The sequence below is a fragment of the Orycteropus afer genome, unplaced genomic scaffold (assembly GCF_000298275.1).
Source record: "Orycteropus afer afer isolate SDZICR_OR568_19922 unplaced genomic scaffold, OryAfe1.0 scaffold00131, whole genome shotgun sequence".
NCBI lineage: Eukaryota > Metazoa > Chordata > Mammalia > Tubulidentata > Orycteropodidae > Orycteropus > Orycteropus afer.
This window is the reverse complement of record NW_006921718.1, coordinates 1,832,946-1,848,315: the sequence shown is the minus strand read 5'-3', so window position 1 is coordinate 1,848,315 and position 15,370 is coordinate 1,832,946. Positions and strand designations below refer to the sequence as shown.

Sequence of the window (15,370 nt, the reverse complement as noted above, 5' to 3'; positions counted from 1 at the left end):
TTTGAAGACTAAAGTGTGCCTTACCTAAGCCATGTATTTTCAATCACCTCATATACACGTGAAAGCTGGACAGCGAATACAGAAGACTGAAGAATGGAAGCCTTTGAATTGTGGTATTGACAAAGAATGCTGAAAATACCATGGACTGGTGGAAGAATGAACAAATCTATCTTGGAAGTAGTGCAACTTGAATGTTCTTTGGAAGTGAGAAGCCAGACTTTATCTCACCTAGTTTGGTCACGCTGTCAGAGGGATTATTCCCTAAAGGCAATAATGCTTGGTAAAGCAGAGGGTCAGTGAAAAAGGGGAAGATCCTCAAGGAAATGGATTGACACAGTAGCTGCAACGATCGGCTCAAGCAAGGATTGTGAGGATGGTGCAGGACTGGGCAGTGTTTCGTTCTGTTGTGCATGGGGTCGCTATGAGTCAGAACCAACTCAACGGCATCTAACAACAACATATATTTATATATATGCTTCACTAGTTTTGTTCTTCTAGAGAGCACAGCCTAAGACAAATAGTATTTCTGGTCTCTACCCACTAGATGTCAGCAGTACCTCCCCAAGTTGTGACAACAAAAATGTAAGAAGACATTGTCAAATGTCCCCTGGGGAGCAAAACTACCTCTGCATGGTTCTCTGAGAACTACTACCTTAACCCAAGAAGTTACAACTACAGGAATCTTGATCTTTTTCTTTACACTGTCAAGTTCTTTTAAAAGCAGATGGCCTATACCAGTGTTTGTATTCTTCAGGTTCTTGATATTTTCCACAGCAGCAGGTAAGCACGGGGTGATGAATTGTTTCATTACTGCTGTATGCTTCCTTGAATACTAGCTGCATCCTCACTGCCTTTAACTCAAGCAGGTCAGATAACCACTATCACAGTCACATTTCTGAGAGTTGTTGCCTGCAACCCCTTTCAGTATCAATCTCTGACTCATGCATTTCAGTGGGCTTCCACTTTAGAGAGGTGAAACTCACAGAGCAGGAAATTTTAGGGAAGTTGTTCAAAAGACCCTTTAGCAGCTAGAAAGCTGAGTCACTATATCAGGCTATTGAAAAACAAATTTGAACATATATATTCATCAACTGCCTGCTCCTTCTTCTCAAGTAGTGAACACTACTTTACTTTCTTTAAGAGTGAGATAGATGATGATTTATTAACATGTTTAGAGAAAAAGGAAACTTTTTTCCTAAAAGGATACTGGCTTAATTCGTATTATTATCCCCATTGATGCTGTATGTACATGGGACACAAAAATGTGTTACAAGTAAAAACTATTTTCATGCCAATGGAGACCAACATCATTTAAAAAATCTAGTTTAATACCAGAAGAATTTATACACAAGGTTCCTCCATTACTAAAAATTTGGTAGTTACAGCACTATAATCAACCTTGTGTTGACTGTAACACATTTTATGTGAACTCATAAAAACTTCTGTTTTGAGATGAAGCTGCTCAGAAACAATGCATGGCCAAGTATATCTTTTCACAAAATACAAAAAGTTTGAAGTCCTTTAGCTTAAATATTCATTAACTGCTCTTTGTCAGAAACTTTCATCCCTTTAGATTATAAAGGAGAAACTCTAACTAAGAACCTGTATCCAGCAGCCCCATCTCCTGCCTTCAGGGGATTTACTGACCTAGAACTCTCTGCCACTACAAAGAATCCTTGAGACAATCATCTTTTACTGCAGTACAGCTAAGATACAGGGACTTGAACCTGGTGTACAGTAGTGAGACTGCTATAGTCCAGAGGAGTGTGACTTCCTATATTTAGATATAAATGCATCTGTTTTTCCAAGGCTAACTTTGTAGCATTCCACTGGCACCAAAGAGCCAAATGGTGACATTTTGTCTACGTCCTCTTGGTTACTGGCTTGATATGAAGACGACAATGTCTCTGATATGCCATTTTTTCCCTCAGAATTCAAGCACTTTTTAATTCCAGGTTCATCTGTGTGGCTGCTCTTGGAATTCAAAGGGATGCTGTTCTGGTGACAATCTTTAAGATGCCTGTGGTAATCTTCACTTAGTAATAGTACAATGGTTCCGCCAACATGAAGTACTCTGTGACAAAAAACATAATTAATGTGAGTCTTTCTTTCTTTCTAGATGACTAACAATCATACTTCATTTAAACGATCTGGTATGTTTTTAACTTGAAATTTATCTATTTAAATACAAGGATTCTGATAATTAGGTAGCATCTTCCATAATGCATATTCATTATAGTAATTATAGAATCAATAGTAAAATTGTGGTTTAATTACCCTATAGTACTTAAAAGGCAAGCCTCAAAGTCATTTGCAGTCTCATCCTACAAATGATCGTACAAAGAAAAAGGCAAATGACATAATCCTAAAGAATCAGCATGTATAAAAGGCAAGTAGCATTTGGCTGCTAACCAGGGTGGCAGTTCAAACCCACCAGCCACTCCATGGGAGAAAGATGAGGCAAAAGAAATGACAAGACAAAAGAGGTAAACAGAAGATTTCAAAGGGCAGCTTGAGCAGACAAAGCCAATTACTATAATTAAATGTGCAAACCCCTGGAGTTAGAAAACCAAAAGGGAAGAAAATGCTTGACATTTCTCAAGCTGAAAGAACTCAGAAAAAAACTTGAAGCCTCGAGTTGCAATAGTGAAAGATTCTATGGGCAAAATACTGAATGATGCAGGAAGCATCAAAAGAAGATGGAAGGAATACAGAGTCACTGTACTAAAAAGAACTGGTCAATCTTCATTGATGTCAGGAGGTGGCATGTGTTCAGGAACCAATGGCATTGAAGGAAGAAGTCGAAGCTGCACTGAAGGACTTGGGGAAAAACAAGGCTCTAGGAATTGATGGAATACCCATTGAGATGTTTCAACAAATGGATGCCCCCCTGGAGGCACTCATTCGGCTATGCCAAGAGATTTGGAAGACAGCTACCTGGCCAACTGACCGGCAGAGATCCATATTTGTGCCCATTCCAAAGACAGGTGATCCCACAGAACATGGAAATTATCAAACAATATCATTAATACCACATGCAATTAAAATTTTACTGAAGATAATTCCAAAATGGTTGCAGCAGTATATTAACAGAGAACTTTCAGAAATGCAAGCTGGATTCAGAAGAGGATGTGGAATGAGGGATATCATTGCTGATGTCAGATGGATCCTGGCTCAAAGCAGAGAATACCAGAAAAATTTACTTGTGTTTCATTGACTATGCAAAAGCATTTGATTGTGTGGATCATAACAAATTGTGGATATCATTGAGAAGAATGGGAATTCCGGAACACTTAATTGTACACATGAGGAACCTGTATACAGATCAGGAGGCTGTTATTCAAACAGAATGAGGGGACACTGCATGGTTTAAAATCAAGAAGGGAATGTGTCAGGGTTTTATCCTTTCACCATTCTTATTCAATCTGTATGCTGAGCAAATAATCCAAGAAGGTGGACTATATGAAGAAGAACATGGCATCAGGATTGGAGGAAGAATCATTAACAACCTGCAATATGCTGATAACACAATTTTGCTTGCTGTTAAGTGAGGATGACATCTCAATATAAAGAAAACAAAAATCCTCACAACTGGACCTATAAGCAGCATCACAATAAATGGAGAAAAGAGTGAAGCTGTCAAAGAGTTCACATTGCTTGGTTCTACATCGACACCAGTGGAAGCAGCAGTCAGGACATCAGATGACATATAGCACTAGGCAAACTGGCTGCAAAGGATCTTTTTCAAGTGCTGAAGAGCAAAGATGTCTCCTTGAGGACTAAGGTGCACCTGACACAAACTATGGTATTTTCAGCCACCTCATATGCATGTGAGAGCTGGACAATGAATAAGGAAGACTGAAGAAGAATTGATGCTTTTGAGTTGTGGGGTTGGTGAAGAATGCTGAGAGTATCACGGACTGCTAAAAGAACTAACAGATCTGTCCTGGACGAAGTACAGCTAGAATGCTCCTTGGAGGCAACAATGCCCAGACTTCATTTCACCTACTTTAGTCATGTTGTCAGAAGAGACCACACTCCCTGGAGAAGGATGTCATGCTTGGTAAGGTGGAGGGTCAACGAGAGAGGGGAAGGCCCTCAATGAGATGGATTGACACAGTGGCGGCGGTGTTGGGCTCAAGTATAGCAAGGATCACGGAGCTGGCGCAGGACTGGGTGGTGTTTCGTCCTGCTGTGCATAGGGTCGCTGAGTCGGAGACGACTCGACGGCACCTAACAACAACGATACCAGAAAACCAAACCTATTGCCATCAAGTCGATTCTGACTCATAGTGACCCTACAGGACAGAGTAGAACTGGTCAATAGGGTTTTCAAGACTGTAAATCATTTATTTTATTTTATTGTAATTTAGGTGAAATTTCACAGAGCAAATTCATTTTCCATACAGCAGCTCACGTATACTGTCTCATGACATTCACTGCAACTTCCCACAATGCAACAGTTCCCCTCTCACTTCCTCCCCATAGTTACCTCTTCCCTGTGTCCTTCCCTCTCATGCACACCTGCTCCCCCCGAGCTATCTCCCTGTGCATACACAGCCCTTCTGTTCTCCCATGATTGCTTTCTTCAAGGAGTGTATCCACCTAATGTAAATGTTCAGCTCATATGTCTGTCTTGTTTGGCTGGAAGTCACTGGAGTGGGTTCAATTCCAGACCTGAAGGGCAGCTAGAGACCATAGTCTCAGCAGTTCCACCAGCCTCTATCAGACCAGCACACCTGGTTCTCCCCACCTTTTTTTTTTTTTTATGATTTTGAGTTTTGTTCCACATTGCTCTCCCACTCTACCCAGGATCTCCTACATACATCCCCCTCCTAGTGGTTTACGGTAGTAGCCAGGCACCATCTAGTTCTTCTTATCTCATAGTTGTGTAGGCTGAGGACTGCATATTATACCAGTCGCTTGGAATAATTGTTTCCATTCATCTTTGGTTTTCTTCATTCTTCTTTGCTCTGGACGAGGAGAGATCCATCATTGCATCTAGATGGTTACCTGCAAGCTTTTAAGATCCCAGTTGCCACTCACCAAAATAGGATGTAGAACAATGTTTTGTGTAGTATGTTATGCCAATTGAGCTTGATGTCCCCTGTGACCATGGTCCCGAGCCCACAGTTCCAACTACTTGCTCTCTCTGGGTAGCCAGCTGTGGCCAAGAAGTGACTACAACCTTATCCCTTGTCAGCCTGACTATATACCTGGAAATTCTTACAGAACATACAAATACACTTGTGGAAACAGTCTGCCAACATGATCATGGGCACACTCCTCCCTGAATAGACATACCTAATCCTTTAGCCCAAGGGTGTAAATCTTTAGGGAAGCAGACTGCCTCATCTTTCTCCTATGGATCAACTGGTGGGTTTGAAGCGCCAGCCTCCTGATTAGCAGCTGAATGTGTTAACCACTACACCACTAGAACTCCTTAATGGTGATAATAGTTAATAATTAAGGAACACTTATTATATACCACACATTGTTATAAATGCCTTGTATTATCATAAAATGCATTACATCATTTGATCCTCAGAACTATCCTTTCAAGTAAGCCCTATTTCCAAGGAAGAAACCGAAGAGTGTGGTTTTAACTAACTTGGTCATATAGTAAGTTTGAAAAGCTGGTTGAACAATGATGTTACGAGCATTTGAGAGAGAGAGAGAGAGAGAGGGAGAGAGAGAGAGAGAGAGAATTCAAGACAGCATAAGAAGGAAGCAGTGGGCTAGGGCTGCCAACCTATGGAATGAGAGAGCTGAGTGCCTTCAGGCATGAGGCTTCCTGGCCAGGTAGGGTACTTCCAGGCACTTATTGGTGAAACAAGAAACAAGCAGGGCAGAGGCCAGGCCTAGAGCAAGGGCTGAGAGCTAAATGCTGAGAGTGAGGTCAGCCTGCTGGCAGGGCTGAAAAATCTGTCCATAATGAACAGTTGTATCCTGAGTTGTTCTTGTTACTTCAAAGCTGGTCCTGATTTATAATCTGTTACTTCCCTAATAAATCCCATATTGTGACGACAATCTGTGAGTTCCATGTGGCCATTGCAAGGAATTACTGAACCCAGTGGAGTGCTGTGCAAGGGGTGGCTGTTGCCAAAACTGGTAAAAAGGCTGGAGAGCAGAGGTAAGTCTGACCTCCACACCTCGGGAATCAGCTTTGGACTGATGTTGATCTTGATTCTCCATCCATCTTGTGAAGTTAGAGAACCTCTGATGCTATGTATTTTCCTAACACTGCTCTTTATTAAAATGAAGAATTGGAAATTACCTAAACATTCATCTGTAATTATGGTGACAGAAGAGTATATACATACATACATATGTTGTTGTTGTTATTTGCCGTCGAGTCGGCCCCAACTCATAGCGACCCCTCCTTGGGTTTCTGAGGCAGTATCACTATGGAAGTAGGATTGCCCAACCTTCCTTCCGAGGAGTGGCTGGTGGGTTTGAACCGCCAACCTTCTGGTTAGCAGTCAAGTGCTTAGGCACTATGCTACCAGAGCTCCTACATACATATATACAACATAATACTATGGCAAATACTGAAGATTATAATGTACATGATAACAACCGATCATAAAGGAGATTCCTAACATTGTTCAGTGTAAAAAAAAAAAAGTTACAATGAATCCAAGGTGATCCTATTTATGTAAAATGAAAAAACATGCATCTATTTTATGTATATGAACATGGGAAATATGCCTAGAAAGACTTTCACCACTTTATTTATTATAATTTAAAAAATATATATATAAATATAATGGAGACAAGAATAAAGAAGTAAAAATTGCCTAAAATCCTGCTACTCAGAGACTGATCTTTTTGGTGAATGTCCTTCTAGGCATCTTTCCATGTACAATACAATATTTCTTCCTAAGTAAGCTATTCAGAAAATATACAGCAATGTTTTAGTACATTCCTTTGAACATCAGTGCAATGTGAATTTATTAATTTTTTTTAAAGGAGTCCCTGGGTGGTGCAAATAGTTAATGTCCTTGGTGCTAACTGAAAGGCTGGAGGCTTGAGTCTATCCCGAGGTCCCCCGGAAGAAAGGCCTGGTAATCTGCTTCCAGAAAATCAGTCACTGACAACTCTGTGGAGCAGTCCTACCTTGACACACATGTAGTCTCCGTGACTCAGAATCAACTCGACAATTACTATTTCTTGAAAAAAGAATTCTGTGGTCAGTAAATTGGATAAACTCTATCAAACAACACAAAGGGCACCTGTAAGACTAGGGTAGACTACACAAACAATCCCACATTATTTGGCCAGGGAATGCAAATCCTCTGTTCCAGGCCCTCTGAAGTTCCTTGAACATGTCTTTTGCTTCACTATTCACTCAAGAAATACTTACTAGACATCTATGTGTGTAAAACATGTTCTTTTTAATTCTTTGGAAACTTCTAAATCTCACTGAAATCCTGCTTTTTCCATGAAACTATCTCAAGACCTCAGGCATTCAGTGCTGAAAAGTCTTCATTCACAATGAGCAAGATGAACTTCTAAATGTGCTCATATGCTCTACATGGTTATACTCTAGGAGGAGCTCAAAGAACACACTCTGGACTCCACACAATGCTCTGAATCATGAAATGGTCACAGCTTGAGGGTGCAGCTCAGGCCATCAGAGCAATCATTTGTCTACGTGACAATCTCTAACTCTGGTGTCATGTCCTTACATGAAGAATCCAGTTCTGTGTTACATACAGGACCAACTATTTCTACTGCCTATTACTGTTAACCTGACTGTACTAGGCCCAAGATGGAGTTACATATGCTAAGCCCCATGTCACCAAATGGAAACCTAGCTAATTTCTATTCCTTAAATGCTTGACCTTCTCAAGAGCCAAAACAAAAGTCCACCAGTCTGCAGTTAACCACCTCAGCTACAGTATACGACCTAGCTACAAACTTAAAACTAAGCAATCACTTTTTGCCCAGTGTTACTGCTTTCTTCTTACACCACTCTGGCCATGTAACTGTGGTCTCTTCTCATCTGTCCTTTGGAGCGGTTCCTGACCAGATGCCCCATCTGCCCAATTCAAGAACTGCAAATAGAGTTTATGAGTTTGTATACACATTTAATCTTTTCTTTTAAATGTGTATTTTTTAAAATTTTATTATGATTTGAATGAAAGTTTATAGTAAATTCATTTTTCTTACAGCAGTTCATACATTTTTGTTTCATGACATCGACAGCAATTCCCCACAATGTAACAGCTCTCTCCCCACTTCTTCCCTGTAGTTATCTCTTCCCTGTGTCCTTCTTTCCTATACATTCCTGCCCTCTGAGCTATCTCCCTGTATAAATACTGCCTTTCTGTTCCCCCATGATTGATCATTCTAAGGAGAGTATCTATCTGATGCAAATGTCTACCCTATATGTCTGTCTGTTTTGCTGAAGTCACAAGAGTGAGTTCAATTCCAGACGTGAAGGCTAACAAAGGACCATAGTCTTGGAGGTCTCACCAGGCTCTATCAGACCAGTAAAATTGGTCTTTTTTATGATTTTGAGTTTTGTTCCACATAGTTCTCCCACTCTATCCAGGATCTCTGGTACTGATCCCTTTCTGCCACTCAAGAAATTCTTGAGAGGCTTGGCTACAGCACTATGACCTCTGTCCTTCTGATGTTACAAGCATGGTATGGGGGACAGACACCCAACCCTCACTCCCCATCTCCCATGGTGGAAGAAAGATTTTCATTTCCACTTCCCACAATCATGGATCCAGCATGCAGGGAGGAGCCAATGAGCCAACGACACACATTCCATCTGAATAATCTAAGAAATACGACCTGTGGGCCAGGCCACATGTTTGTCGACTGAAAGGAGGATTAAATTCATAGCTGTAGATGAGCTCACTGTAATAATGGCATGGTGAAATCCTGAACTGAGTCCTGGAGGCTACCAGTGGTCAAAAGCTGCGACCCACCCCTCAACTCTCAATTCGGGAGCTGCCTGTGGTGCTGGTGCAAAGAGAGAGGAATTTGCCTCAGCGTCACCTGCTGACTCAGGCCAGCTCCTGGTTAGAAGTTTGTCACCTGAATGCGGAAAGGGATGATGGAAGGACAGAGATCAGCTTGTCTCCACATGACCTGCTCCCCCAGGAATAGGTGCTACCTGGTTATGATGTTGTTCCCAAGATTCAATCAGAAAATACATCAAACCTCAGAAAAGGCAAAAGAGATAATGCATGTCCTTTCAGCAGAGGGCTGATGTGATTCTATTGTAGTGTGTGCCTTCATGGTCTCTGATTGACTTTATAACTCTGTAGACGTAGAGGTGACTAAGGCATCTGACTGTCAACCAGAAGGCTGGCAGTTCAAACCCATCAGCCACTCCTCAGAAAGAAGACTGGGAAACCTGTATCCCTCTGATACCGTCTCAGAAACCCAAGGAGGTCTCGCTATGAGTTGGATCCGACTTGATGGCAGTGAGTTTGGTTTTTGGTTTTTTGAGCCTGTAAATCCTTGTAAATCAAATTCTCATTTAAACTACTTGTAATATTTTACTGGATCCCTGTCAGTTAATAAGTTACAGAAAATCTTTGACACATGTTCTTTTTTTTAATATTTGTATGGGGTCATGATTTTACCTTCTTGAAAATTCTACTTGAGTAGGCTTTTAGTCAACTACAAACTTCTCTCACACTTTTCCTCTCCTGCTGCATCCTCTGACCCCACCATGCCCAGGATAAAGCTTGTCCTAGTGTGCTTCTCAGCCAGCCTCTCCCTCCAGACTTCGAGCTCCCAGGGCAAGGCCAGCTCTGATTCTCACTGGATCTTCATAGGTGGGTAGATGCTGCTAACTGAATTATGACTATATGTAGCTTGGACCATAACTCACTGTGGGTTGCCCGGTATATATGAAGGGCAATCCATACTCTTGGCATGACACTTTCAAGCCTCAATTTTTGCATCAGTGAAATGAGGATAATATTCCCCCTGTACCCAACACACAATGGGGGTTCAACAAATGGGAAGGAAGGCTTAAGCACCCCCAGCATATTTTCCATTTTCCTCTTTCAGTTTCTATTCCCACCTCTGACTGCAACACATTTAATCTTGTGTAAATTTTATTTTTAGAACTATAAACAGGTTTACTGAACTTTTGTATTTTTTCCTCAAATTTACTAACATAATTATTTTATGTTATTTTCTCCTTATTTTCTATCTAAAGTTCTATCTAGAGCCTTAAATTACTGGTAAACCATTGGGAGAAAAAGTTATGTGTACTTAGATATATTGTTATCTATCTCCACCTACTTCCCAAAGGATCTCAAGTGGTTTACACTAAAAAACTAGGTAACAATTACTGAGCACTTTCTAGGTACCATTATTCTAAGCTTAAAATCCACAAAATCCCAACAATGCTATGAGGTAGCTGCCATTATTCAAAGATGAGGCAAATGAGGCACAGAGTGGTAGCAACTTGCCTATGGGTGAGAATTATTAAGTGACAGAGCCAAGACTAGAACCCAGGCGTCTGGCTCCAAAGCCCGCACCATTAAACACTACATCATGCTACACTGCCATATAAAACTTCAAACCTAAAGCCAAAAGTCAAATCACAAAGGTTTGGGACAAGCGGCAGAAAACCTCGGTCACAGAGAAGGAAAATTCCTTAATCCAAATATATGCACTTTGAACTGATTCTATTGAAGTTGACTTGAATTATACTAAAAAGAACCCAAACTCACTGCCATCAAGTTGATTCCAACTCATGGTGACCCCCACTGGGTTTCCAAGACTGTAAATATTTACAGAAGTAGACTGCTTCATCTTTCTTCCATGATTCCATGGAGCTGGTGGGTTAGAACCATTAACCTTTTGGTTAACAGCCAAATACATTAATCACTACATCACCAGAGCTTCCTGAATCTTAAATATCTTCCTAATTCTCAGGTAAATGTTTAAATCTTTGGCCACAATATGACAGCAATCATATCTATCACTCTCTCATTGTCAATTGTTGTTGTTACATGTTGTTGAACCAATTCCGACTCACAGTAGTTATGTACAATAAAACAAAAGACTGCATGGTCCCGCCCCATTCTCCCAACTGCTGCTATGCTTGAGCCTACTGTTTCAGTTACTGAATCAATCCATCTCATTGAGAGTCTTTCTATTTTTTGTAACTCTCTGCTTTACCAAATGTGATGCCCTTCTCCAGGGACTGGTTCTTCCTGATAACATGTCCAAAGTAAGTGACATGCCATCCTCATGTCTAAGGAGCATTTCTTCCAAAAGAGATTTGTTCGTTCTTCTGGCAGTGCTTGGGATATCATTATTCTTAATTAGTATCATAATTCAAAGGCACCAATTCTGTTTTGGTCTTCTTTATTCATTGTCCAGCTTTTACACGCATATGAGGTGACTGAAATTACCATGGCTTGGGGTGTATGTTAGTCTTCAAAGTGACATCTTTGCAATTTAACACTTTAAAGAGGGCTTTTGCAGTACATATTTCCAGTGCAATATGTCTTTTATTTCCTGATTGCTGCTTCCATTTGTGTGGATCGTGGATTCCAGTAAAATGAAATCCTTGCCAACTTTAATCTTATCTCTGTTTATCTCGATGTGCTTATTAGGCCAGTTGTAAGGATTTTTATTTTATTTTGAGGTATAATGCATGCTGAAGACTGTAGTCTTTGATCTTCATCAATTAGTGCTTCAAGTCTTCTTCACTTGCAGCAAGCAAAGTTGTGTCATTTGCATATCACAGGAAGTTAATGAGTCCTCCTCCAATCCTGATGCCATATTCTTCTTCATACAGTTCAGGTTTCTAGTTTATATGCTCACTATACACACTGAATATGTATGGTGAAGGGACAGAACTCTGATGTACACCTTTCCTGATTTTAAACCATGCAGTATCTCTTTGTTTTGTTTGAACAACTGCCTCTTGGTCAATGTAGAGGGTCCACATGAGCGCAATTAAGTGTTCTGGAATTCTTATTCTTCACAATCTTATGCAGACTTCTTGTGATCCATACAGCCTTTGCATAGCCAATAAAACACAGGTAAACATCCTTCTGTTATTTTCTGCTTTCAGCCAAGATCCATCTGATGAGAGTAATGATATCCTTAGTTCCACGTCTTCTGAAACTGGCTTGAGTTTCTGGCAGTTCCTTGTCAATGTACTGCTGCAACCATTTTTGAATTATCTTCAACAAATCTTTACTTGTGTGTGACATTAATGATGTTGTTCATTAATTTCCGTATTCTGTTGGGATCATCTTTCTTTGGAATGGGCATATATACGGATCTCCTCCAGGTGGTTGGCCACATAGCTGTCTTCATATTTCTTGGCTAGATAAGTGTGTGCTTGCAGGAATTTTGTAGCATTCCACTGGAATTTTCAATTAGCAAAGAATATATACCAAAACCAGCCTAGAGGAAGGTAGGCCGGTATAATTTTAGTAGTGCTGAAATGACTGTTTACTCAAAATACTGCCTTCTACTGTCTTGTGGACATGTCTAAATATGGAGCATTCAATTTTCAGTTAGGGTAAGCCATTATTGCTCTGAAAAGTTCCAGGTTAAATGCAAGTCACTGCCCGCTCATATTAGGACCTTATTTGTGTATCTGTAGCTAGGCTTGAAGGCTGAGGTTATTAATCCTGCTGCACAACACTGGAAGCTTTTTAGAAATATTGACAGCCTATTCCTACCCCAGACCAACTAATCAGGGATAGGGTAGGGAGAGGACAAGCTATGGTAAATAGACATCAGTTTTTTCTTTTTTTTTTTTAAGTCCCCAAAATTATTTTGACATAAAGCCAGGGTTACAAAACCTGCTTGTGGGGAATGTGATGCCAGGCCAAATGAAATGTTAAAGTGTTCAGGAAAAGTCTGACTTACAGATGCTGCTCAGATAAAGAGGTCTCAGGTAGTATATCAAGAATTAGGTAACTGGGTAACAAGGGAAGCTACTCAGAAATAAGATAATCCAAACAAATGTGGAACACCCAGCTCACAAATTGGAGGTGAGAGACTCTTAGTTGGCTTTAGAATACATGTCAAGCTTTAATTTTCCTTACAGATAATTGCAGCCTTGACACTACACGGTCCCCAACCAAAACACAAAGCTCATTCTTTCAATTGGCAACACATCATACAGCAAGCTTGTGACCACTTATGTTACTCAGTTCTTTCATATGCCCAGCTGAGACAATTCAATACAAATTGGCCACTTATTCTGGCACACATTTTAGGTTCTCTAACAGCTGATATGATCAGAAAAATATCTACCCATTGGTTGAAACTCTCAAAGAAATACTTTCACTTATATTCCCTTAGGTCAACATTAATCACTGCAATAGAAATAAGACTTCTACATTTTCATTTCATTCTGGCATATAAGCCAGAAACCTGAACCAACAATGAAGGTGTTGTCTATTCTATATTACTCAAAGTCCTTTATGTAAATTCTGCTCTATTGTTTAGCAGCTGTGTGATCTTGAGAAGTTAATCTTTCTGGGTCTTGATTTCCTCACCTGTAAAGTATGGGGAATAATACATACCAGGCAGAGGCTTTGTGAAGATTGTAACAAATATGTAAATTATATAGCACAGTGATAAAAACATAGTTGGTATTCAAATTTCAGATAATAGTAATAATAAAAATCAGTGTTTCTTTTCTGAAGAAAATGTATAGTTAAATGATCAGGAATTACTATTTTAAATATAAACTTTTGACTTGAAATCTTTAGAAAATTAAGTTTCAAAATCTTTGGGAAATTATTATACATAATCAAAGCTTAACTGAAGAGCTATGATATATTTTTGTCAAATGCTCAACAGCTCAAAAATTATGGAAATATATTCAACATCTTACCTTTCCATTTCTTGTAGAATGCTTTTGATATCTTTTCCTAACTTAAACTTTTTTCCAAATGGAATGTCAGAAATAATAATATCAATACTTTCTGAAGGCAATGGCAATTCTGAAATATAGAAACCAGAGCATTCTATTACAGTAACTTCAAAAACGTACAATCCAAATAATGAGAAAACTGAAGAATACAGGATTTTTGCATATTAAATGAAATTCAGGGTTGTTAATATTGTGTCTAAGGAATTAACAAGATCCTAAAATGCCTTCTGATTTACTCAAGATTAAAATGTTCCAGTTTCTTGGAAAATTGTTTTTTTTTCTCCACGTATCATAAAGTAATGATAAAACCAAAAACGAAAACCAAAACTGAAAAAAACCCCATTGCCATCGAGTCAATTCCAACGCAAGAGTGATCCCCGTTGGGTTTCTAAGGCGGTAAATCTTTACGGAAGTAGTTTGCCCATCTTCCTTCCACAGGGTGGCTGGTGGGATTGAACTGCCAACCTTCTGGTTAGCAGTCAAATTCCTTAAGCACTATGCCACCAGAGCATGAAAATAATGATACAAGCAGAATTGTTAATTAATCAGAAAACCCAATTCTCTAAACATATTACCTGAATAGAAAGCTGCCCTATCTAAGAAGAAATATATTAAGATGTCTAAAAAAAACCTTTTACAAAATTAATATCTACAACTTTCATTTCCTTTTTCATAGTTACATATAAAAGCTTTCCATGTATATAGATCTATTTGTAAGGAAGTATCCAGAGCTTTCACTACATTTTTAAAAGGGACTTAAAAAAGGTTAACAACATCTATGCACATTCTAAGACCAGAGAAAAGGCAACATATTTAATAATCAACAGAATAAATATTATCAGTAAATAAAATTCAATGTAATGTCTGATTATTATTAAATCTAAATTCTTTTTCATCTAAGCATATTCTTCTCAGAAATTAGATCACAGTAAGGCAAGAGACTCAATCTTAGCATCTATGTTTTCTGAGTTTATTTTCCACTTAATTTCTAACCTCTCATTTACATTAAGTTAGATATTCACAGGGTAGAAGGTATCCCAATTTTCATTTTGAGTTGCCTCTAATTTTGTAGACATGTAATGAAATTTAAATAATCTTTATTATACTAAGAGAAGGAGCTCTGGTGGCCTAGTGCCTAAGGTATTTGACTGCTAACCAGAAGGCTGGCAGTTCAAACCCACCAGCCACTCCTCGGAAGGAAGACTGGGCAATCTACTCCTGTAGTGATAGCGCCTCGGAAACCCAAGGAGGGGTCACTGTGAATTGGATCTGACTACATGGCAGTGAGTTTGGTTTTTGGAGACACTAAGAGAACATATGGCTGCTAACCAGATGGTCAGTGGTTCAAACACAGCAGCCACTCCATGGAAGGAAGATGAAGCTATTTACTTCTGTAAAGATTTCAGTCTCAGAAACCCAATGGGGGTCATTATGAGTCAGAGAGACTTAATGGCAGTGAGTTTGGTTTTTGGTTTTTTT

The 15,370-nt window shown here is 39.5% G+C and overlaps 1 protein-coding gene across 1 annotated transcript in view; it reads right to left on the bottom strand.

Moving 5' to 3' along the window:
• Positions 1–1,749: 1,749 nt before the first annotated feature.
• The window catches only part of THUMPD2 (THUMP domain containing 2), a 65,752-nt gene continuing 52,131 nt past the window's right edge, over positions 1,750–15,370 (bottom strand). The window contains exons 9-10 of the mRNA XM_007945043.1: positions 13,853–13,961; positions 1,750–2,074 (exon numbers count right to left, since the gene is read on the bottom strand). Coding sequence (XP_007943234.1) covers positions 1,750–2,074; positions 13,853–13,961 — 434 coding nt within the window. The remainder of the gene's footprint in view (positions 2,075–13,852; positions 13,962–15,370) is intronic.